Source organism: Leptosomus discolor, chromosome 7 (genome assembly GCF_034619465.1).
Source record: "Leptosomus discolor isolate bLepDis1 chromosome 7, bLepDis1.hap2, whole genome shotgun sequence".
Lineage (NCBI taxonomy): Eukaryota > Metazoa > Chordata > Aves > Leptosomiformes > Leptosomidae > Leptosomus > Leptosomus discolor.
In genome coordinates, this window is record NC_141397.1 from 28,748,144 (window position 1) to 28,774,247 (window position 26,104).

Sequence of the window (26,104 nt, forward strand, 5' to 3'; positions counted from 1 at the left end):
GTGCAATAAAGTGCATCCACTATTGTATTCAAAGGTTTAAAAGAACACAAAATAAAGTAGAAACCATGACTGTCTGCTAAGAAGAATAGATTTTTTTCCTTTGAAACAGACATTATTTTACTTGAGGGCTATATTTGCACGACTGCCAGAGAGGAAGATAGCTTGTCAACTGCATTGTGATAACTGGCAATGGAACCAGCCCAAGTTAACCCATTCTGCTCTGGCGGTGCTGCAGGTCAGCCACTGCATCTCAGCCCACCAACAGCGATTGCCTCACATGCGCTGAATCAATTCCTGGCAACTGTGCGAAGCTTTTCAGTTGCAAAGGAGGAAAGGGCAGTTGGGCTGACCTTATCCTATAGAATACATCTGAAGACTTTGTTAAATATCCTACACTGCTAATGACTCAAACTGTAATCTTATCAGGCAGCGCAGAAAGTCTTCACTGTGTACTTCCATGTCCTACGGCTCTCAGCCACTACTGCTTGCATGTTGCTTGTTCAGCTTGGCTGGTCTGATCCAACTCCCATCTTTAGGCCTAAATCAGCTGTTGCTTTCTGTAACACTACAATTAGTGTTGCAGATTCATAATGACAGTAGCTTAATAAAACGTGAAAAGAGGCCCAATAAACAGAGAGCAGGAAGGTCCCAACTTGTTCTCTCTAATCTCTACTCTAGCTTCTCTTGATAGCAAGCCAAAGCTCTGATTCAGAAAGATACTGATGTTTAAACGCAATCAAATCCTAACCTCTCTACAGAGAATATTTCATCATTTTTTTTAAAAATAACCCATTCTCATATTTATAAGATATAATAATTAATTCCAAGCGGTACAGTATATGTCTCCCATAAACTTGACTTACTTGCCTATTCAGAAAAGGAACTGAGACAAAACAAAGTCAAGTGCAATAACATTTAGTATTACATATGAATTGATTTAAAATCTGATTTGTTTTTTCTTCTACAACAGATTTCTGCAGCTCAATCAACATTTCAAGTTATGCTTATAACTCAAAAAACATTGGTTTTGAATCACTGTTTACCACTTCCAAACTTGGCTTTGTAAAGTGAAACATGATTAAGAGTAGAACACAGTTTATTATGCACATACAGAACAAAAAATTTGAATTGTTTTTAGCAAACAAAAGCAGGCAAAAAAAAAAAAAGGCAAAAGTAGATTAATCTCATACTATAGGTTTCATCTTTAAATAAAACAAGTATGTGTTAGGCTTCACTCACCCACACGCTAACTAAGCACAGACTGATGGGATATTCAGAAGATACCACTGCGAGGTGAGGCAAACTACAAAGCCAGGAAGAAAACAGCTTATTGGACTACTTTGTTAATATATTGCATAGATAAGAACTTTGTGGACATCTACTGCTTACGGATGAGAATGCTGCTGTTAGATCACAGTAACTATGTACTAAAAGCTAGATTAGTGAAGGAGATACATTGATCTAGCGTATGTTTATTGACCCAGGAATTTGTTAAAAGTGTTCAGAAACCTGTTAAATATATGCTCGCTAAGAGGGTAAATAATTATGCACAGATACTTAGTACTACACACACTTATTTTTTTTCAGTAGCACAGTTAATTAACAATTTACACATTAAAATTAATTACAGATGTTTTGGTCATAAATTAATATACAGAAACAAGGTTTACACTAAAAATACATATCTATGTTGTAGCTCAGAACTTTATTGCTCATGACATCAAAATACTGGATATTTGCAAATACCAGCATCACAGCAATATTAAGTGTGGAGGAACATTACTACCATGTTAGTAAACTAAATAAATTACAAAAAGCAAGCATATTTCTTGACAGAATAATTTATGAAGACCCCTCCAACTTTTTAGTCCTAAACAGAATTAGTTTTGTAATTCTGGGACTTGCCTCAAAAAATAAATTTGTGCTTCAGTAAACAAACGTAGTAACTTTGAAAGTGAAGAAAAAAGTTACTACATCCTCCATAAAATGCCCTAAAATTTAAGTTTCCATTAGATGTCTAATTTGATCTCTGTAGATTTGGAAAGGGAAAATTGACAGGCTCGATCTGAGCCAAGAAAGGACTGCTGCGTGAAACCCAGGAAGTTTTTCATCAGGACATGAAGCTCTTTGAATGATGATATCCTTACCAATCAAAGTGCTTGTAGCCTGTGAAAAAACTCACTGTATGTTCTAGCCAAAATTTTATACTAAGGACCTTTAATACTAAGGATCTTTAATACCAAGGACCAAAACTTGTTGGATGAATTCAAGTTAAAGTTTTATTTAGTATCAGAAGCTGCGAATATTTGTTTTAGGAAGACCAGGTTTCAAGTATCAAAAAGCTGAAAGGTCTGTAAAACAAGGTCCACCTCTCTAATCTCTCTTTTGGCCAACAGAAAACTCAAAGTGTTCCCTAAATATTACTCTAGCTTGCCAAAACAACAACAACAAAAGTGGCAGCTTTCTACTCAAAGGTCAGAGAAAGAACGCATTAAGAGAAAATCACGTTTGGGATGCACAATACTTATTGGAGCTGCAGCATTATCAGCATTTATATCATTCTAAAAGTATTTTAAATATTTAAGATTGCAAGGCCCTCTCAGACTCACTAAGTGTACAGGAAAATGTTGAAGTATTTAACACTTTCCTCAAATTTGATAATTCAAGCAGAAGAAATGGTAGAAATTTTTTTTTATTTGTTTCAATGGACCAACAGGACTTTAAGGTAACTACTTACACTGAAATGTTAAAATGTTCAAATTTTTATCTTATTCTGTTTCTGCAAGTGATAAATAAATACATACGCAAGGCTAGTGAGAGAAACAGAATGTAATTCTTCCTCTCATGTTAACTCCTAAATATTTTGCTGAGCTGACTGACAAAGAGAGGGATCAGAGTCTTGACGCCGAATATAATGTAGAGAAAACTATTACTGCAGTATTTATCTTAATGAAAAATAGCTCCAATAGATAAAATAGTAACAGGAATACCAAAGAAACATTTATGCTCATATATTCTTCTTTGGGTCTGCTTCTCAAACCCAAATTCACCTTTCTGATAAACAGATTAGCTGGTAAATACCAAGCAACTGTCACATAAGTGTATTGAAACTGGGAAAAAAACCCCAACCAAACAAAACCAAAGTGTTTAAGACTCTTATTTTCAACCTGGACTGACCCAGGGTGAACCTGACATATTCCGATGGTTTTTCAGTGCAAATACAGAGCAGGCTCTTAAAAAACAACCAAACCAAAACCCCCCAAAAACCTCCAAAAAAACAACCAAACCAAAAAAAACCCCAAAACCCAATCTTGTTAGGCACTTAAGATAAAAACGTACATATCCCACTTCAAACACACGTATCCCAGGTGACTGAGCTGGGATTTTCCACTCTACAAGCAACATGGCTTTTGTTTTTGCCAGAAATTTTATCCCATGGCTGAAAAAGTCTCTCTTGACACATTTTTCCATGAAAACTGGTATATGATACCACAGAAAGTTCTGAATTTAAGAAACACTAATTTTCTGTCAGATTACTTTTTTGATTAGGAAATTCATCTGCAGAATAGTAGTGATGACTGAACTTGCTTCATTCTGTTGGACCCACAGCGATCAGAAACACGGCTTAACAGATGACGAGTTAAGAAAATATGCTTGCTTTTTTTTCCCCTCACTTTTGCTATAAACTCAAACCTACAGCTGGAATTTGACATTCTACTGGAGAAGAGGGAAAGAGGGAGAAAAGGAGTTTTCTTGAATATGGACACAGAAGAAAAGGAGACTTTAAAGAAAGTTTCTAATTCTTTATTCTTGCAACCTAATCTCTTGCATAAACTTGGTTTACTTATATAACTTACCAATGGTCGAGCATCTTCTCGTTCCAGTATTTTCTGAGTCTGATCTGCTGGGAACTTTAACACTGTTGTTATAACCTTGGCCATTGTCTAGAAAGAAATAGGTTTTCTATAAGTAATTTCATATGCACTAAAATGCCTTGAATTATTTTTAAATGCATTTAATTTAAGAATACTGGGTGCTATTTTTAGTAATATCAATGGAAACCATAGGGAAACAAGTAAGATATAGCTGCTTGTTTCACATCATACATGCATAACATGTTATGTGAATTATGGGAAAACCATGAAGAATCTTCATTTCACATTGTCACAAACTGCAGCTACTGCAATATGATGTAAGCTCTACAGTATCTATGCTCAAATACTTGAACATGTTATTAAGACAGAGTACTGTTGCAAATACTGCTCCTACCACATTTGATCTTAAGGCGGCCTTTCTGAAAACCAGGCATGTGGCACCTCAGAAAGTCCTTACGGATTCAACTATATTCACATCATCCCAATATTTTGTAAAGAAACGAAACACTGAGACAGCAGATCCAAAGGTCAGATGTGGAACTCCAGTCACGTAAATATTTTTAGCAGTAATCCCATATTTAAATAGCAAATCATTTAGGCATCCTCAGATGGAAGACGTAAGAATATCAAAGCTTTGTGCAAAATGGGCAATGATTATTCCCATTTATAAACAGACGAGTGGGAAGAAAAAACTCCAAAAGGCACAAAAGAAGGTTCAGGTGACTTTCACAAGAAAGGTCAAAGAAAGAGCTGCAGTGCAGCTCAAACAGAAGGTGATTGCTACAAAAGCAGTAACTGCTGCATTTAAAGAATGTGGATGAGATAAGATTGCTGCTCTGAATGTCTACTGTTTATTACCAGTCTCAGGTGTGGAATGAAAACGGAGGCTGCAGCCTCAAAGCAGCTGCAGGACAAAAATGACTGCAGCTGTAAGCGAGAGGTAAAGCCCTGATTTACAACAATTGTTTCAGCATGTAACTTAACTAGGGATAAAAATGAAAAGAAAGCAAAACAAACCAAGCCCTGTTGAATCCTTTCAGCTCAAAAAGCATAATTTTAACATATTAATAGTTCCCATAATTAAGAACTAAGTGCCTCTACTGTGGTTCCCGGATACACAAAGGAATGTGCTTAGGGACACAAACGAACTTAACACTTTTCCCAATTTCTTTTGCCAAAATCCTCATCACAACTATTTAGGACTTAAAGATTAGAAAGCATTGAGCTTACAATCTATTCAAATTCTTTGTAACAGAGCTATCAATAAAGCCCTCTCCAAACAATTTTCTACAGGACACAACGGCATGCAAATATTAAAGAAAAATCTACTAACACTGCAAATACTCCATGAAAGCAGAGAAACTTCTGTGCCAACTTGAACAGGGGCTATCTAAAACGTTCTTTCCTGAAAACATCCATTTCATAACTTATCACTAGCAATGACTTGAAATCAGCTCCAAGATTTTGAGGCCACTAGGGAGATTTCAAAGCAGAATTAATTATTCAACTCTATTCAACGCTATTCAACCATTGCACAGTCATGAAACAAAGTTACAAGGATTGCAGAACTTAGGACAGTACATTTAATATAGGCTTACCCTATCACTCCAACAGTCTAGTCTACTCTGAAAAACCAGTTATAATTCTTCAAGTGCCTAAGTATACACACATATGTTCCTGTGTATGCATCTCTGTATGTACCTATAGAAAGTCCCCGAGCTTTCCCAAACATAATAGCTAGTTCTGCTCTAACAGATGATAGTTTGCATTCCCATTTCTTTCTATGAGGCTGACATATTCAGATATGAAAATAATACTTTTACAATGATACTAATCCATGTTCTATAATTTAAGAGCTGCTGGTCAAAGGCAGAACCTTCAAAATCAAAGTTTTACAGAAATCCCCTTTGTGCAATGCACAAGAGCACATTGAGGTGCCAGAAATATATCCACATACATTTACCATCTCCGACACATACATATCCCATTGCATTCTTCCATGTACCTAGTCAATACCAACACAAGCATTTATTACAGACATACAACCCTTGGGCTGATTTTCTGGCCTCAGAACAGACTCCAAACAGCATAACGAAGTTACAAGTAGAGCATCAAGGATTTCTGCAGGACTAAACATTTAGAGTGCAGTACAGCTGGACAGTACAAGTGATCATGTGTCTGTAGAAAATATTATTTTATTTGACCCAGTGGCTTAGGCCATGTATTTCCAGGTTCAGATATTCTGAACAAGGCGCATGTTAGAAAAAGCTGGCAATCTCATTTGATATATCCTGCCAAGGACGAGGCAAAAAATTTGGACTAGAAAAAAGTTGGACTGGAGGGCAAGACAGTAAAGTCCCCCATCGAAGACATGGGCAGTTTACAAAGAATGTGACAGGTTACAGGTTACATGTTATGTCCACAATTCCTGCCTTTTAGATACTGAGCCACTATCAACTCTCAACACTTCTCTTACGTCTCCAGCACTATAACACAAGTGATGCATTCATTAATGTCTCTGCTTAATATGACTCCAGGATCATTGACCAGACTGCATAAATGGCAATCCATCCTAGATAGTTTGCACAGATTCTCTTGAACTCCTTTCAATAAAGAGGAAATAATGGCTATAAAGATCATCAGTTCCACTGCTGAACCACCTTTAAGACATGGCATACCTATTTGCACTATAAAAGGAGACCATGCACAAAGGCGGCCACCAGAATGATCTTACAAGAGAAAAATCAGAAAAAATTGCTTCATTTGGTCCAAGAAAACAAAAGCTAGGTATGTCAGGAGGTACATCTCAATACAGATCTTTAAACTCAAGGACTGTGTTGGGGAAAAAAAAGTATGTCAATACTGTACTACCACACTCAGACTGTGTATTAAAAGATTTTATCAATCACGTTGCCATTGCTCATGGTTTTCCCATCAGTGTAGCATGATAAAACCAGTTTCCAAGACACAGTTCAGTAAATTTAAATTTTATGATACAATCTCTATAACAGCAGACACTAAGCTCAGTGTCTTCCAGCAACGCATCTAATGGTTGAAAGAAAACCAGCAGATAAAGTCAGCTTGAAGGTACTTTTTGAAGCAAAAGTGAAGAGATCAAACTATCTTTGTATTTAAATTAGTAAAAATGCTAGCCTTCATTTAATTTTCTATTAGTAAATGCCAGTAAGGCTACAATCTTGATCAGCTAATAATAGAGGACTAGACAATACCAGAAATTCTCCCCTTCTTGCAATACATCAGAACATTTACGCTCAATTAAAAATGGCGAAGAGGTAATCAAATTAGTATGGACACACAACAGAGAGGAATACAACCACATTCGACTTTAAGAACTCTGTCATTCTCCCTTCCCAAAGCTAAAAATTTTAATGCTTTGAAAATCAATTCTGCCGGTTGTTTGTGTAAATATACTTCCCCTTTCAATCACATCAACTTTCAAACAATGACTTCTCAAGTTACTCTATTGTTCCCCGACTTATTTTGTCTCCTCTCAATATTAAACCTTTTTTTAGGAGCCAGTGTGTAGGCAATGTTGTAATGGCATCTTCTGGTTAAATACAACGTAATCTCCAAGGCAAATAAATACATACAGATGTCTACAAATGCACACGTACATATAAATTCATACATACATAAATTTATTATATATAATTATTCATATAGCTTTCAGTCAAAGCAATTGAAAGACAGACAGAAGACAGATCTAAAGTCAACTGTTGTTTATTGCTGTTATTGAAGAAATCAACTGCAAATTTTAGTACATCACTGTTAAAAAGGAAAAAAACCCTCACAATCTTACAGTACAGAGTTTTGAGGCATGATAGTATAGTAATGTTTTGAAGATCAGTAAGAAATAGCCTTAATGAGTGACAAAGAGGTTTCAAATGAGGTTTTCTTGAATGCAAATTTGCTATGTGCATCAGCTATTTGCAATAGTCATCTGCAGCTGTCTCAAGAGTCGTTTGAAGCTGAAACATTGCTGACATTTTTTAGCATTTTTGCTTGTCTAACTCCCTCACAATTCAAAATCATAAACTCCAGTAATGTACATATTTTTCTTTAATGATTTTGGTTGTTAGTTATTAAAGTAGGAAAATCATCCAATGAGCCATAGGCCTGTGAACAGAAGGTTACCAGTGATTCTGGGTTTTCTGGATCAGGGATTTGTATTTTTAATAAAAAAGGTATTAATATCAAAGTGAAAATGGGATAAAAAGAGAAAGAGGAATCCCACAAGATGTCCTGCATAGACCAAGTTTTATTCTGTACAGAGTACAATGAGAAGAAAGCTAATTAACATAGAAACCTACATAGAACCTTTTTGCTTAATAGCTGTCCAAGTTGAAAGCAGAACAACAAAGAACTCCAGGGAGGAGGAAAAAAAAAAAAAAATAGAAAAAAATTCATCCACATAGCACTTATCCTCCAAGAAAAATGTTTGTGTTATGACATACCTCCTTTGAACATGGTCAATCTCTAAGCATCACTATTGTTACAAGCTAGTAAAATTCTGACTTAGGAATGATTTCACAGGCTTACAGCATGCAACAGGAAGCCTACTGTGCGATGTTTCTCTATTAAATTGATACTACCTAAGGAAGGTATACAGATCTGGGAGCCCGATAAAACATCTCCAAGCAACCATTAGAGATACTTCACCATTTCAAAGCTACTAACAAACTATGATTTAATCTGACAATTACTTATTACGTTTATGTCAAGACAACATCAAAAGAGCACTTTCGCTAATACTGTGCGTACCAGCTTTCACAGTACATTAAGCTTGACTGAGCACAGGACTTTCACTAGTAAGACCATAACTACCTATAAAAGTTTTTGTCTTCATAGGTACATTGGTGAGAGATGTGACAACACCCCTTCCCCCACCAGTCATCTTGGCATGCTGACAAAGTTTTTAAGGTACGGATCATGCCTCCTTGGGAAAAAACCCATGAAAGCCTATCGAATACTCTGTTAGTAATAAACAGCATGTAACAAATCACAAACACATGGTACTTCAAACCTATACAGCAAGGATGTTAAACTGTATTCTAACCTGAATCACGTCACCATATACAACTTTCCGTACCTTTGTCTCACGACCCATCATATATTCAAAGAGCACTTTCCTCAAGTATTCAAATTCAGTAGGCTCCCCAAAGAGGGAAACGTCAGAATGGTGAAGATTTCCATCTGTGTAAACAAAAATAAGAGAACATTTATACTGAGAGTCACTCGTATGAATCTAAGCTTGACCAATGGCATGAAACCAAACAGGAACAAATGCACCTGGGACAGCGTAACACTGGGCACAAGCCTAAATGGGAGAGGAGTGGCTGGAGAGCAGCCCTGCAGAAAGGGGCCTGGGGTGCTGGTTGACAGGAGGCTCAACAGGGGTCAGCTGTGTGTGCCCTGGCAGCCCAGAGGGCAAACCCCATCCTGGGGTGCATCAAACACAGCACAGCCAGGCGGTCCAAAGAGGTGATTATGCTACTGTATTGTGTTTGTGTGGCCTCACCTTGAGCATCGTGTGGAGTTCTGGGCCCCATGACTCAATAAAGGATGTGAAGGTCCTTGAATGCATCCCAAGGAGGCCACCAAAGCTGGGGAAGGGCAGGCAGGCATGTCCTCTGAGGAGTGGGTGAGGACAGGGTGTTGTCTAGTTTGCAGAGAAGGAGGCTGAGGGGTGAGCTCCCCGAGGAGGGGACGTGGAGAGGGAGGTGCTGAGCTCGTCTCCCTGGGACCCAGTGCCAAGGTGCGTGGGAAGGGCTCAAAGCTGCGTCTGTCAGGGGAGGTTTGGACCTAATGTGAGGAAACTTTTCTTTACCGAGAGGGTGGTCAAACCCTGGAATAGGCTTCCTGGGGAGGTGGTCGATGCCTCAGGCCTGTCAGTGTTGAAGAGGCATTTGGGCAATGCCCTTAACACCGTGCTTTAACTTTTGGTCAGCCCTGAAGTGGTCAGGCAGTGGGATTAAAGGTCCTTGTAGGTCCCTCCCAGCTAACTATGCTATGCTACGCTAAACTATTCTTCTTCCTACCTCCTCCTTTCCATATCAGCAGATGCTGAGGAAATCTCTGATGACATTTCCTCCCAGCCCTGCACCAGCAGAAGGTATTGAATAGGCGATCATGTCCCAACCTAGCCATTGGCTCTGTCACTTGTGGGAAGAATGCCCTTGATCAGGGCGAGAGCTCTGGATCATCTCAAGACAATTGGACCAACTTAACAAATTTGCAAGAGAAGCGTGAAGTGCAGTTTTTGAAAGTCTTCTGTGTTCATCCAGTTCAGCTGGGTTTCCACAAGATGGCAAAACCCCACAATTCTGACACTAGCAAGGCTCAAGGGTCAGCCCTCAGTCTGAAGCAGTTACATGCCCCTCAACTAAATGGCTGCAAATCTGAGGCGAACAATAGATGTTCATCTCCCCATGGATTTTTTTCTTCTCCTTGGACTCATTTTCAGAAATGCCTGACCTGTTTCATGTGGACAAACACAAGAGCCTGAGGACAAGAGTACTCCCTCAGAGAGAAGGTCTGTCTGGCCCAATACTCGGTCTCCCAAGGGGCCAACCATCCCTGTCTAAAGGAGAGCATATGAGCAGTGCAGGTCTACTTCTGCCAGGGTCCTGGGGGTGCTCATAGGCCTCAGTGGCTGGGATCAGCCTCCCCTGGGACCCCCAGCCCCACTGTCTCCTTCCAAGGGCCTGGGGGACGTGTCTCACCTCAGCCTGAGGCCTTCAGTCCCTGCCCCTGTCTCCTGAACAGTCCTGGGACCTGCACTGCAGAGAGCTGCTGTCCTGGATGGAGCCCTCAGGCCCAGCCCAGACCTTGCCATGCAGAACTCCAGGCATAGCAGAGCGTAACTGTTCTACACTCTCACACCAAGTCAAGTAACAATGAGACTATCTACATGAAAGGAGAGGGGGTTTTCAGCTCTAAAAACACTTTTAAGGACATGTCACGCAAAGGCTACAAGTGGAAACTATTTTATCTTGTTTTGTTTTATTTTATTCTATTCTATTTAGTTTAGTTTCCTCCCTCTGTTTCAAAGCTGATGCTCACAAGCATTAACAGCATGGGCATGTGTAGCCAAGGAGCAGGCTGATGCGTTCTTCGGTTTAGCTTGAAAAAAGATGCCTTGCAGCCTGGTCAAGGCAAGTCCCAGAGCTGCAGACAGCAGCAGCAGCAGGAACACAGGCCAAGCTGCCCCTGTTTCCTGGAGGGTGAGAACGTGAAGAACAAGGATCAGGACCAGCCACGCACCAAAGACGACGATGACAACAAGGTGTGTGGTACTGTGGGGAATTTTCCAACGTCTGTCACCTATCGATGACAAGCATCCTCTTTGCCTTCCCAAACTTCCCTCACCGCCATGCTCCTTGGCCAGTGACGCATGAAAAGCGCGCTCGTGCCTGCCCGGGGCTTGTACTGCACGCGGGGAGAGCTGGAAAGTGGCAGCTGCGGCTGGGGCAGCAAGCCTGGAGCCCTTCCAAGCACAGGCTGTTGTGCACAAGCCAGAAGCCCTGGGGAAGTGGAGCCAAGGGAAGAGCAGAGCTCGCTCCTGCTACCAGCTTGCACAGGGCAAGAGAGCCCGAGGGAGCCAGGGCACGAGTGGTGCCTGGGAGGGGCAAGAGCAGTGGGCAAGGACCGAAGGGAAAGGGCCCAGAGGGGCCCTGACAGGGGCCGGTGCTCAATGCTGCAGAGGAAAAGAAGCGGCTCCCGGGCTCCACCACGAAGGCTTGCCCTGGGGCTCAAAAAGCTTCCTCCCCCCCTGCATGCGGGGCCCGCGGGCCACCTTCGTGGAGCACGAGCAGCAGGCGCCTGGCCAAAATGGGCCAGAGGAGCCCTGGCAAGGGGCCGTGCTCAGTGCTGCAGAGGAAGGCAAAAAACCCCCAGGGACACTTGCTAGTCCTGTGGGGGGAAAAAAAAGCCTTCCTCCCCCCAGCTGCAGGGCACGAGAGGCCATCTTCATGGTGCACGAGCAGCAGGCCGTGACGCAGCCACAGTGGACCAGAGGAGCCCTGACAAGTGGTTGTGCTCAGTGCTGCAGAGGAAGGCAAAAAACCCCCGGGGCCCAGTGCCAATCTGCCCGGGGGAAAATTCCTTCCTGACCCCAGCGCTGGCTGGCGATCGGCTACTCCCTGAGCACCTGAGCAAGACCTGCCCCCTGGTCCCACAGGCTGGTCGCGCCTCCCCAGAGATGCCCAAGCCCTGTTCTCTCTCAGCCCAGAGCCGCCTCAGGGGCTCCCCAGAGTGGCCAAATGCCCCCGGGCCGATCGACCTTGGGGGCAAGAATCCTTCCTGCGCCTGGCAGGGGCACCAGTGGGTGCTCCAAAGCCCAGGGACCCCTGACAACACCTCTGCATCCCTTTTCTTACAGCTGCTGCCCCTGGCTCCATGGAGGATGAGGATGGTGAGCTCTGCAGTGCTCCTCAAGAAGGCATTCCCTTGCTCTGGCCACTGCTATCCAGCTGCAAGGGCCTGATGATCACCTCGGGCACCTCCAGGGGTTGCTTGGTGGTTCTTCTCCTCTCCAGCAGCCTCATCCAGCCTCTGCTCTTCCTCCCTCAGCCCCCCCCCCAAGGAAGGGATCCCTCAAGGGGATCCTCAAGGGTTTCCTCTCAGCTGTGCTCGGGCTGCCCGCAGGCCAGCTCTGGCAGGGGACGGGGCAGGGTGCTCCCTTTTGCCCTGCCCCGGGGCATTGTGACTGCCGCGTTGCCGGGTGACAGCACTGTGACGTGGGGTGACTGACAGGCCCCCCCATGCGCAGCCCCGCCCACCGCCCCTCCGCCCAGCACCCTTGGGAGGAAGGCCTTTGGGGTGCTGGCCCCGAGGCAGGCCCTGTGCCCAGGAGGCCCAGGGGGCTGACAAGGCCCTTAATAGCAAGCTTTAACTTCTGGTGAGCCCTGAAGCGGTTGGGCCGTTGGACTAGATGGTCCTTGGAGGTTCCTTCCGGCTGAACTGTGCTGGTCTGTTCTGTTCTAATGTTCCTGGTGACACTCATGAACACAGCTTGCTACAAGCTGTGGTCCATCTTCCTGTTCCTGAAAGTTGGATCTTGTGCCATGTCAAGGAGCTTACAAGGGCTTGCCGCGTTCAGGTTGTCACATAGGGCCAGGTTTAACGTAGGAGCTGGCTGGGCATAAAGGAGAGCATAAAATGCATTCAGTGGATTAAAAAGCATACCTGGGCAGGAAAAAAAATGGCAATTACTTACTAAACCCTCAGCTTATGTCACAGTGACTGGCCAAGAAGTAGCTGTCTTCGGGCTGTCTCCTTGAGGTGTCTCGTTGGAGAGGACAGCGAGTTTTGCATAAACACACAGATTTTCTTAATGCTCCTAAAAGACTGGTTCTCACCAAGTTGAGAGCATTTCTTGAGTGCCTCTAATGAAAGATAGTCCTGGTTCTCCTGCTCCTTTGTCCGGCAGGTCTTTCTGATAAGAAGTACAGCAGAAAACCTCCTTTGTTGGCACAGGTGGGAAAAGGGAGAAAGAAGAATCCCTCCTGGAGGTGCTCACTTGATTTCACAGCAGAATACTGAGTTAGGAACACCAGTGTCCCGAGCTTTCCTGAGTCAGCGCCCAGTCAAAAGGCCCAATGAAGTAGTTCCCTCACCTCACTGGTGACTTTCTTTAACTAAATCAGTAAATCAGCTTTACCGCTCATAAAAGCCTTTCATCCTTCCGGCTGTCCTCCTCCTAGGATGTTCTTTATCCTGCCTGCGCTGTAGTTGAAGGCAAAAGTTGGAGGAGCTGTGCGGGGGGCTGAGGGGGCGAGGACACTTGGCAGGAGGTCTGTCTTCAGAATGTCCCTGCAGGCCACTAACCACAGCTGGTTCGGCGAGGGAACACACTAATGCCTTGTCCGAGACACACCGGGGCCCCTTAGCGCTCGCGTGAGTGTCTGCAGAGGGGTGACAAGTGCTTCTGTCCGGCCCAAGCTGTGTCCCAGCCGCTATTTGCACCCTGGTGCCTCTGCAAAGACACAGCAACCCCTTGCGAGGCAAGGACAGCTGGGGGAGACAGCAATGTATCAGTCTTCGTCCCCATCCATGCTTGCTTGCATTGTTTCTTAGTGCTGAGGCCAAACTGGCCTCCTCCAGCACCAGCACTGCCCCATGAAGCAGGCGTGTTTCACGGCTGGACCTCGCTCTGTGCAAAGGTGGCGGGGAGCCACGTCTGGGTCCTTTTCCAGAGGCAGCGGCAGCAGCACGGGCAGGGGACTGCCACCAGCTCAGGAGCAGAGGTGAAAGCTGAGCAGCCTGTACAGGTGGCTTTCCCCCTTCCAGTCTCCGCTTTTCTTTCCCCGCTGCCTTTTCCTTTCCCTCCAGTACTAAGTGCGAGCAGTGACCACCCAAATCCCATGTGCAGGTGGGGCTGCACAGCTGACTTGGTTCTTCATTTTTGTCAGAGGCAAATTGTTTCCCAACAGGTGTTCATGAGTAAAACCCATGCTATTCACTCAGTGACTATAGCAATATTAAAGAAAATGATGTTTCAATGGCTTTTTTGAAGGGACGTGCCTTTTGAATGAATAGAAATGTTTCTATCTATCTGCTTTCAAATGCTTGAAAAGGAAAAGAAAAGGATTCCCGTGTTTTGCCTTGTTCTCTTTTCGCAGTTGCTATGTGACAACAAGAGTCGTTTGTTGCTATAACAGCTTTCAGGAGTTTGAAACACTCGACATGACCAGGTAGTGTTTTTGTCAGTCAGCATCGTTAGCCATGATTTCCTTCTTACTGCAACGGGGCAAAAACTACTGCAAATCAGTATATTTCTTGGGAGGTCAGTGGAACCGGGAAAATTCCAGCTAAACTTTTGACTATGGTGTGCTTTTGACTATAGTGTATTCTTGTGGACTGTGGCGATGCATCCCCTGGCTTCAAGCGCATGTGAAATGTCCGTCGTGCTCAGTTAACTGAGGGCAGACTCCTCAATAAAGGTTTTTCTCCTGTTCAGATTATCCGTGAGAGACTGAAGTTCTTGGCATTGTCTGGACTCTTAGTTGGAGCGATCATCTGCAAAACAACTGGGTTGTGACGGGCTCTCTTGTCGAGATCACCTAGTGGGTGCATGGCCCGTCTTAGGATCAGTTTAAAGGGCAGAACTTGTGGCAGTGTTTATTTGGTACCCCTGTGGCTTCTTGACTCAGGGATGGATGGTTTAAACACGGCAAATCCAGCACGTTTGTTCACCTGCCCTTCTGTATATGTGCCTCCACTTCCAAACCAGTCTCTCAAACATAAGCTATGCCTGCTTATAGAGCATCCATCACTGCTAACACAAAGTAGTAGCTTGCGGTGTAGTGCCTCAAGCTATGAATCTACTTGGAGTTGTGTGGGGTGTAGTAGGGTGCTTTGGGGTTACGTGTGGTGGGGGGAAAAGGGACGGAGAAATGAACAGCTCTTGTGCCTTTCTATAAGCATTGTACAAGTTGCACCGTTCTCTGAAACCTGTTAGTTGGTCTGCTGTAAATGTGTTGGCAGCTGTCCTCAAATCCTGCCCCACTGTGGCACAAAATCTGTAGTTAAAAGTAAGGTGCATCAGGTCCATCCCACAAACCAAAAGCTTAGAAGCGGATTACAAGCTTTATGCTTCCTTCTGCTTAGCAGAAGTCTGAAATTACAGACATCGGTTAAAAGTGTGTGTCCCTCAGGAAGGGCACAGAGTGGTATGAGGTTGGCAGCCCTTAACAGCTGGAGGTGTGCCCGTCCCTGCCCCTGTCTCCTGAAATGGGCCTGGGACCTGCACTGCGAGAGAGCTGCTCTCCTGGACGGAGCCCTCAGACCCAGCCCAGAGCTTGCCATGCAGAACTCCAGGCATAGCAGAGTGTAACTGTTCTGTGCTATTCTATCCCTGCACTCATCATGAGTCAAATAATGACAAGACTGTTATTTGCCTGAAATACCAGGGTTTTTTAAGCTCTAAAAATCACTTTTAAGGACACATAACACAAAGGTTACTAGTGGAAACAGGATTTTATCTTATTTATTACTGTGTCAGAGCAGAAGATCTTGCAAAGGAACTATAATCACAAGAAGAGTAAATGCCCAGACACGGAACACAAGAAAGAGCCATAAAATCTAATATTATTATTGTTAAGAATTTTAAACTCATAAAATGTATACTTAATTAGCCAAGACAAATGGATAATTCCTCCCCATCCACTTTCGAGTGTCACTGCCTTTACCACTCTCCCTGGGGATACAGAAAGCTTAAGAACTCTGATACAGAGCTCTTAACTGTATGACACACCAACAAACATCAAACAAAATGCTGTGTGATCTGCTAATCTGAAATCACACACCAGCTCTATTATAACACAAAACCACAATAAGATGTCCTAAAAATATGAATGTTTTAAAGAGACTGACATTTTAATATTCTGACTAAACAAAGCATCTCTTTTAAACAAATGAAAAACTTATTTGTGATGAAAACTGTGTACTTACCTCTGTATGGTGTTCCAACTGATGTGACGTACATATTCTTCTCATAATTTTTCAGCCGGTCTTCCAGTACATGAATCTAAATAGAGAACAGTCAAGAAGATAAATGGTGTTCACCTGGAACTAAAATAAGCATAATTGAAACAGTTTTCAGCTAAACACTGTCTCCTCCGATGGAAGTAAAATACATTTGCTTTTTAAGGAAGGAAAACATTAAAAATTGTGTTATTAAAAACTGTTCTCAACTACTAAAGGAAATGTGCAGAGATGTGTATATACAGATAAGAATATTTATAGCAAATGTTATGTACATGTATGTATTTACATATATACACGTCTTTTATATGCATAAGCATACATAAAAAACGTGACAAAAGTTATACTTAACATGAAAAATGTTTAGTTTAGAAAAAAGATCCATAATTTCATGAAGTGCACTGTTCCATTTTTCACTGTCCAAATGTTTGGCTAACCTGTATCACAAGCATGTGTTATTTTCATCCTCAGGGGATAGAGGAGTACTTTGAAAAGTGCACAGATCTTCTGAGAGCAAGTAAGAGTCAAAACTATTTTATAGGCATATTATTTCCATAGTACCTGTGTGGTGATGTGCTACATTATCACTTTGCAAGAACAAGCCATTTAATACTGCAAACACAAACTATTAAGAATACTTTTTACTTGTTCAAACAGCACCCTACCTGCTCTTTGAACTCCTGCTCTTTCAGTTTTGAATCATTGACTAGTGTTGTCTTCTGTGCAAGCTGTGCCTGAAAGAACAGCCACATATGGAAATCATCAAGAAACTGCTAAAGATATGTCACAGGGATCTTTTCAATAAACCTCTTTCTCCCTTCAAAACACACATCAACTTATAAGCAGTATTTCTGCTTTCAAACTGCTGTGAAATAGAATTATCTAGAAAGCAAAATCAACAAAATTTAAGACTTACCTGAAGTTCTGTTATTGTGACCTACAACAACAACAAAAAATATTAGATTAAAATGTATGAAAAAATACTGAGTATATCAGGCACTGGACATGGGGAAAAAAAAAAAATAAAAAAAAAAATCAATCACCTAGTTCTGATAGAGTGTGTTAATTGAAGATGATAAAAACCTGAAATGACCAAATCACACATACTTACAAAAATAAGTAGCCCCATAAATGGAGTTTAACTTATTTGTATTGACAGTACAGAAAGCTTGTATTTAAATTCTCTCGTTTGATTCTGTAAAACAGTTATCATAAATATAACTTCAAGAACCTTGTGATTCCAAATCTTAACAAAATCCATATTGGAAACGAATTATAATTGAATAAGTATGAAGCACATGCCAGAAAACCCTAACCGCTATTAATACAATTCACAACATTGTCTCTTTTTCCTTAATTCTCCAAGTTGCATTTGAAAATGTGAACATTTATGTCAAAATACCTTCAGCCTAAGAGCTTCACGAGCTCATCATCTTGCAAAGACAGTAATCTTTATGAAGTACAGAAAGAATTCTAAGCTGAAATTTCTATCTTTCAATGTTCCAACTGTAAGGAAAATAATGCTTCAGTAGTTATGGGTACAACTCAAGGTTGTAAAAGCATTTTAACATCAAATAATTTGTGTGTGAAATTTCTTTTTTTGTTGTTTTTGTTTTGGTTTGTTTGGGTTTTTTTAAGGTAACATAAATCATAACACAGGAGTGGTACATAATACTTATTTCTTCCCAAACCTCTTTGGAATTGGTTGAAAAGGAAAGGTATTTCCTATCTCTGTAAATTCATAAAACCTATGGGTTTTCCTACACTCTGCAAACTGAATATAGCAGAAAATCATTCCTCTAAGGATCTCAAACCTTCAAGCGCAGTTCTTGCTTCTGATGAGCTCACTCATCTGACCAGACACTTATTTTCTCATGAAGAGAGACAGTTTCTGATATTTTTACATCCCAACACTAACACTTAAGGATGTTTGTATTTGCCAACTGTTTATCACAGTCCGACAAATACTGTTCAAATGTATAGTTACACTTCATGTCAAATTGGATACATTATGCATGATGTTTGCCCCACGCTGACAAGCAGAGAGGTTTTATAAGACAAACTTCTGTGACTTGAGAGACTCTAACTTTAGACAAGAAATGTATCAATTGCTCACAAAATGTTTCCAGTGAATAGAAGACTACCAGTGCTGAAGGAGAAAGAAAAAGGACAAAAAAGTTACAAAGCAACAAAATAAAGAAATAAGGTGAGACAAAAGATACCATGGCAAAGATGACAGAATTCATTTGAATGCACATGTAAAATGCAAATGTGGATGTGTACGCTTCTGCTCAGGTATGTGGACAAGGTCCATAGGCCCCATCCAGTTTTCTCATCTAGCTGTGTAATGTTGCACTTATATGCTATTGTATCAGTTGCAAATATGTTATTGTACCATGTTTAGCAAAATTAGTTTCCTACAGACATATCAAGGACAGGCAATGGACAAATTAAGACAGGTAAGAATTAAGAAGAACAACTAGTCTTAATTTCTAAGAAGGAAAAAAAAACCCTACCTCCTAACCCCAGAATAGACTGTATTGAAGAGTGAGAATGCAACCCTGAAATACTGACAAAACAAGAACTGGAAGCCCACTTACTCATAGCACTCTAAATACCTGAGCTGTGACTGGACCAGAGGATGTACCAGGAGCTATCTGCATATTCAATAGCATAATCTCACTATTAGAATAATTATGCTGCTTTGAGATGAAGTCACCATTGCAAATAGTATGAAATATTAAATTCACATTCAGTTAAATCAGAGCTATGCAAATGAAAGCTTGTGAACAATTTACTAAATTTCAATTTAGCTGGAATTCTCATTATTACACAAGAAAGCTTGATGCCTGTATGCCAGTGAAATCATGGATATTTAACTGCCTTACACTCACCAAAAAATCCCACTCTGATTCTGCAAGCACTTCAAACCTGGATGTTTTAACTAGACTTAAGTATGTACACCCTGGTTTCCCTCCCAAATAAGACACGATTTACCCTTTAAAACAATGCTATTTACCAGCAATGGAGTTATCTCAACTGTTTTATACCCACCACAGATGGAACAACTCCTTTGAGTTTCTCCAAAGTCTGCCATGGAAACTCCAAGGAGTGGTGAACTGTGGACAAGATTCTAAAGACAGGCAAAATTAGCCATTTTTTCTTATTGTAAGCAGATTCATCTTTAGACAGAGATGCCATGTTTGCAATACTCAAATATTTTACAGCTCTATGATACCATTGCAAATCTGTGTGATGCATTTCTGGGAAGAATTGATAAATACATGAAATACCACTGATGGTATATAGACTTGATATAACTTTCATGTCCAATCAGTGCACATATAATCCCGAAGATGCATGTATAATATGGTGCTAAATGACTGCCTGTATTTATAGCAGACTTCTATAACAAAGTAATACAAAGGGTGTTGTAAGTAAGCGTAAGGCAGAAGGGACAAACATTAGGACAGTAAGGTAATTTGTACTGTAAGTTTGTAGTGTCAAACAAATATATTTAGTATCCCCATTGCTGCCTGTTGTCAAATCTAAAAATGTTAAAGTCAATTCCCATCAATGACTCAACACCTCATATAGTTTTCCTCTTCTCAGTGTAATAATAACTAGTAATATTTTCATCAAAGAATTCCTCAAACTAAAATGTGGTCTCAAAGACCAAAGCATGCACTCAGTCTTCTTTCAGTGAAGACTCCTCTCTCCATAATTGATATATTCAAGGCACTATTGCAGAGCCCTTTGGAATTTGAATTTAAAACACAAACAAGAAAACCCCACCACACTAAAAATGACCCAGTGTGACTTCCTTTCCTTCTAAAGGGCTTTCAGTAAAACAAGAAAAACCCCACCTTAATAATGACAACACAACTGGATTTTTTAACATACCATTAAAAAGGTACTATCAACTACTGCAGATTCTAAAGAGGTTCACTTTTGAAGAAGTTATCATCTAAAAGAATAGAAACTGTATGGGAAAGTGAAGACCAGATATATAAATAAAATCCAATTAAGAGCAAACTACAGAATTTTATGAGGACTAAGCATTTCACACCTAAATATATTTTAAAAAAGTCTCAGTGCCAGCTCACTTTTTCACTGTTCCAACATTCCTCTTCTGCCATTCTTTTTTTGTATTCCTTTTGCAAGTCTTCTAGCTGTGCCTGCAACTCATGAACTTTTGCTGTCATCTCTTCTTCACGAGCCTTCAAAATAGAGGAAAAAAAAAATTACTTATACAATTAATCATCTAATCACTCAAAATCGTAACTACAGCAGACAGAAAGATCAACAAAAGTGTTATGCTATACACAGAAACAATATGCTTGAAATTCAGTATGAAGACTAATTGAACTACAGGACTACAGAAACAAGCAAGAACCAAACTACAGCAGCTTAACAAGATTTTTGCATGCCTTCAACAATTAAGATTATTTAGTTAGGATTACAGTTAGCTTTTTGAAAATTACAAAAAAAGAGCTACTTTATCAGGCACTAAAACAGCATTTGAGTATAACCCAGTAAGAGTATTCCTGGAGAGATTGTGCTTGCTTATATGACATTCGTGAAAGGTACGCATGACGATACAATACAGAGTTACTTCCTATACTCTGGAAGTGACAAGAACTTAAATCCTTTCCTCCCTCACTCTCACAAAGATGTTCCTAAAGCAGTTTTAAGCACATTTTCAGAAACAATGACTTCCTGTTCACAATGGTTTGGAGGGCACCGTGGAGCATGGTGGAATGAAGCAGTGGCAAGAATGACAGGGAGGAAGTCAACTTTTCCTGATTGTTTTATGACTGTGTGAAGAGTACATTTATAGGAGAAAAATATGATGACCTAAATCTAGCAAGTTAACCCACCTATATGGCACTTTGCAAACAGAAGTATTTTTAAAAACTGTGTCCCCTCTGGCCTTTTTATGAGATAACATGTTAGTGAGCTTATAAAACAGCACTCCAATTCAAAGTGCATCTCTCCACTGCTGAACTAAACAGTTTCCCCCAGTTTCTCTCATGTAACCCCTCAGGGAAGTGAGCTGCCCACTCTGCTATGCAGTAGTACTTCAGGTCAAATTAGTACAATTAATCAACTGTTACCAAGAATAGAACTGCTGATCAAAATTTTGTTCCATTCAAAACCTCAGGAGTGCAAACTATAGTGATACAGAATATTCACTGGAAAAAGAAATGCAGAACTAGAAAGCTGGTCCAGGCTTAAGAGATTTAGGGTATCCCATAAGCAAAAAAAAAACCCCAAAAAAACCAAAAACCCCCCAATTATATCCCTGTAAGACCACTTTTTAATGTGTTCCTTGCACCTTACTTAAGACTAAAACACCCTCGCCATGCAGGCCCTTAGCTCAAAAACCACCAAGAAACAAAGCAAACTCCCTCCCCAAAAAGCTAGTGAATGGGAAGTCACAGTACCTGAGACAGTTTTACAGCATAAAAGTTTTAAGAATGTATCCATCTTCAAGAAAAACCTTGCTCAAACACTACGACCTCCAAAGAATGTTATTTTTTTATTAATTCACATGATTTTTCCAAGTCCTCAAAAATACATCGACAATTAACCTTCCCCAAGATTTTTTTTTTAATATATTGTTACATTTCTCTAGTTAAAAACCTCTCAATAATACCTAGCACATCCAGTTGCTTTTATCTTCCCTTTTTGGGAGTTTTTCAGGGTTTTTTTTTTTGAGAAGGCATGATGGTGGTTGTTGTTTTGAATTCTTTTTTGAGCTTTTTTTTTGTTTGTTTGTTTGTTTTTTTTACATCAAGAATCATAGAATCTTACGATTTCTAGACTACTGTTCACTGAAATAAATGAAAAATTGCATGCACACTGATCTTAGTCATAAAAGGTAGCTGAAACGCAGAAAAGAAATTCAACTCAAAATGATGACTAACACTTCCATCAAAGGGACCTACTTGTCAGCCATTATTTTATAAACCCCTGAACAGAGATTATAATTTAAAATTTGAAATAATTTGAGATCATGTGGGGTTCCAACATACTACAGAATCTGTATTTATAATAAGAACCTATTGTTCTATACAGTATATGGCATACTCTGAAAATAAACTGCATGCTATTTGGGTTTAACTACAATTATAGACTAAGAATTCAATAAGTTGTGATTTCCCAAATCTTAACCACAAGGCCTAGCCTGTATTCACATGGAAGGCATTACAACAAATAAAAGAGTATAAACCTGAAGTTAGGTATTCATTTTTAGCTCATAGATAGGCTTAAAATAAGCTAGCTGGAGCACAGCATTCGATTTTTTTCCTCTAATTATATACTTTAGTTGAAGAAAAAAAGACTTAGGCCTCAAATTATAATCTATGTTGATTTACAAGTCCCTTAATTAGGGAGACTTCCATGAAATCTTATGTGATTGATAAAAGCTTTTATGAAAGATAAGAAAACACCAGATAAAGCACAAGAAGTACCAGGGGGGCAGTTCACAAATAAATACTACTACATTTAAGAGACTGAATGATTCCCGCTTGTCTTTAAGGAAATATACTCAAATCAAAGTTAGACTAATTTTCAGCATCATTAACCATGTTTAAAATGCAACAGAGCTACAAAGTTATATGAGCAAAATTCATTCTTACAATTGGCAGTATTTTTGCTTCATCTTCTTAAAATTTATGACAGAGACAAACCTCTCTGCATAAATGTCTTGATGCGAAATTTCTCAAGCCTATCATGAGCCAAGTCAGGTATAAGTGGTGTAACAACTGGCTAAACTGAGAAAACCTATACATATGCTGATGCATACGTTCCTATTTCTATCAGAAATCCTAATGAATAACACACACTCAATTTAACATAAATATTTCGTAACTTTTGAGAGGCTTGCAATACTTTTTCAGGAAAAAAGGTAACAAATTCTCTAAACCTTTTTTGCCTTCCCTAAAATAACAGAAACAAAAACCCAGAAACACCCACACATACATCATTACCTAAAAAAGAAACATGCATTTAGAAATTTAAAATGCCAAACTACAGCTTATTACAGTTCCAGGCAACTGTCATTGCCATCATCAGTGAGATGCAAAAAATAACAGTGTTCATGTCCTCCAATTGCACAAAGTCAAATTAGCCTAAACCTTCAAGATCCTACGTTGAGTGCAGCATGCATGTTTCTGACATATACAGCCTGAATTCATCAGAAAACAGAGAGTAATTACATCTGCATGACTTCAAATGACCTATTTTGGCCTGTAAAGTAAGGACCTGAACGGCAACACACTGCACATTCAGATAAGAGAAATATAAATCCCCCAGAAATGCAGAACTTAGACCTATGGTATGAAAAACCTGTTGTTTTCTATCATATAATTTTTCTAAATTAGGAAACAAAAGAAAGAGATTCTAAAACACTGCCATCTCCATCCAACTTGGTAGAAGTTCAAAAATCAGAGTGGAACACACCAACCTGCCTAGAAGATTGAAATTTTTAGTATTAAACACTCAGTCATGCTTAGTATGTAGCTCTTTGGGCTAGTAACAGCACAAACAAACAGAAGTTCACTTTGTTACTACTGGCTCCATTCAAGGACATTTTTCTATTAAATTATTTGTGCAAACAGGACTAAGATTAGCAAAATTAAAGGCCGCATCCCAATATGACGTACAACCTAGCACTGAAACCCATTTAATCTTTTGTTGTCATACATGTGGGGCTGGGACAATTTACTTGGCTAAAACTAGAGGCATCCTTGGAAGGTCAAGTGTCTTTAGAGTGAAGCTGGCTGATAACTTCTGGTTGAAAGGTTACTGGAGCAAAATGATGTCTATCATGCAGACAAAGTGTTCATTTAAAAGCAAAAATGAAAGTTTTACTAGCATAAAATCTATGCAGAAAGACTGCTCCCTGCATAGAATAGAACCTCACTTGAAGGGCTATGGTGCCAATCTGGATAGAGCATCAGAGAAAGGAGAAGGAGAGTGAGGCTGACCCATAAACGCTGTATTTAAATCCTTAAAAGAAACAGTAGACCACCACCACTCCAGTAAAACTTAATTCCCTTACCTCAATCTAGGGCACAAACTGCTCAAGGACATAAGGACCTAATCATACAATTTTTACAGAAAGATCAGAGCTGGGGCTTAATTTTTGGTGTTCTTTCATGTTCATAAAACACAGAAATAAAACATTTTAACTGCAAGCTAGGCCACCACACATATCAAATGTAATTCAATAAAGATTTACAGTTTTTCTGTCTAGTTGCGCAATGAAAAAAGGGGAAGAATTATTTTGAAATGTATGTAGTCCTATCACTTTTCAGAAAGATACCTCAAGGATTTCTTCATATTTTTTTACAGTTCTTTTTAGATCATCATCTTTTTCAGCAATTTTTTTATGCAGCTGTGTTGTCTCTATGTGATGACTTTCTATCAATTCAGTTTCTACTTCCTGGGCTTTACCTATTAAAAAAAAAAAAAAAAAAGTCAGGCGATAGTAAAAAAAAGCATATTTATTTTGTTTTATTATGTCACAACAGTATCAAAAAGCTTAAAGACAACTGTGGAAGGCATCTATAATGAAAACTTGTCAGGAAAACTCATTTTTTGCGTTGTTGGTGATAATTTTGTCACTTGATCCTAATACGGATGAAGCCTGCTGTTGGAATCTGAAACAATGTTTCCTGCCTGATGCTGGAACTTCTCCCTAAAAGTTAAGATCACAACCAGTATTTATCAACTAATTCTATCTACTACTCTATCAAGAGAAGTGATTGACACATCTCCAAATCTTCAGAAATTCCTCACTTGTGGTGGCACTTCCAGTAACTGCGGAGTCAAAAGATACTTTCTGCTCACTTCTCCAGCCTCCAGCTTCCACTATGGTGGCAAAAGATGGGCAGAGAAGCTGAAATGTGCTGTCCTCTAGTTGTAACCACATGGTACCGCAATCAGACATCATATCCAGTTGGTTACCTGGTAGTGGTTACAGTGAATGAAGTCTGCAAGATGCAGGTAAGAAAACACAATTCTGATTTCCAGGTGGATCTAAATTTTTCTAAAAGACACCCTTCAGTGCCATGTACTCAACAATGGAGCGTTAAAGGTTTGTATTGCTGAAGCCTAAGTAGTAGTACAATGAAAACTTCCCAATGTGCTTTCACCTCTAAAACCAAACTATCTTTCTTTTTTTTTTCCTCCCTTTTGCACATATGATAAAAAGACAGTACCTATGGCTATCTAGGGTAGCTCTTGCCATGACAGATGCAAACAGAGTGCTAGATCAAAGATCCATCCTGCAGGGTACGGAAGAACAGCTACATATGCGTTTTCCTAATTGCGCTACCATTAACATTTATATGTTATTTCCTGAGTAACAGAAGTTCTTTCCCTGAGTTCTCTAGGCAGTCATAAAACATGTGGTCTTTATCAGTCTCAGGTAAAACCCCTTCCCCAGAACATCTGAAGATTTGGTCTTTTGGCTATTTTACTGATTATAGTTTTATTAGTATTTCACTTACTGATTGTGTCTTTTACTGCTGTTTCCAATTCTCTTTCTTTTTGAGCCAGCTGAGTATTGAACTCTCTCATCAACTGCTTTAAGGTGGAGTTGTGCTTTAACTCAGTATCTTCTTGTTCACATCTGTACCAAAATGTGAAAAAAAATACAGTGAGGAAATAAAATGTTTAAAGAGAGTGAGAGAACAGTTTAGCAAGGTAGG

The 26,104-nt window shown here is 40.2% G+C and overlaps 1 protein-coding gene across 1 annotated transcript in view; it reads right to left on the bottom strand.

Moving 5' to 3' along the window:
• Positions 1 to 1,254: 1,254 nt before the first annotated feature.
• Positions 1,255 to 26,104, bottom strand: part of GOLGA4 (golgin A4) — a 70,551-nt gene continuing 45,701 nt past the window's right edge. Inside the window, exons 16-24 of the mRNA XM_086468510.1 lie at positions 25,904 to 26,025; positions 24,715 to 24,845; positions 20,489 to 20,602; positions 17,299 to 17,319; positions 17,048 to 17,116; positions 16,350 to 16,425; positions 8,986 to 9,089; positions 3,858 to 3,944; positions 1,255 to 1,303 (exon numbers count right to left, since the gene is read on the bottom strand). Coding sequence (XP_086324636.1) covers positions 1,274 to 1,303; positions 3,858 to 3,944; positions 8,986 to 9,089; positions 16,350 to 16,425; positions 17,048 to 17,116; positions 17,299 to 17,319; positions 20,489 to 20,602; positions 24,715 to 24,845; positions 25,904 to 26,025 — 754 coding nt within the window. The 3' untranslated portion in view covers positions 1,255 to 1,273. The remainder of the gene's footprint in view (positions 1,304 to 3,857; positions 3,945 to 8,985; positions 9,090 to 16,349; positions 16,426 to 17,047; positions 17,117 to 17,298; positions 17,320 to 20,488; positions 20,603 to 24,714; positions 24,846 to 25,903; positions 26,026 to 26,104) is intronic.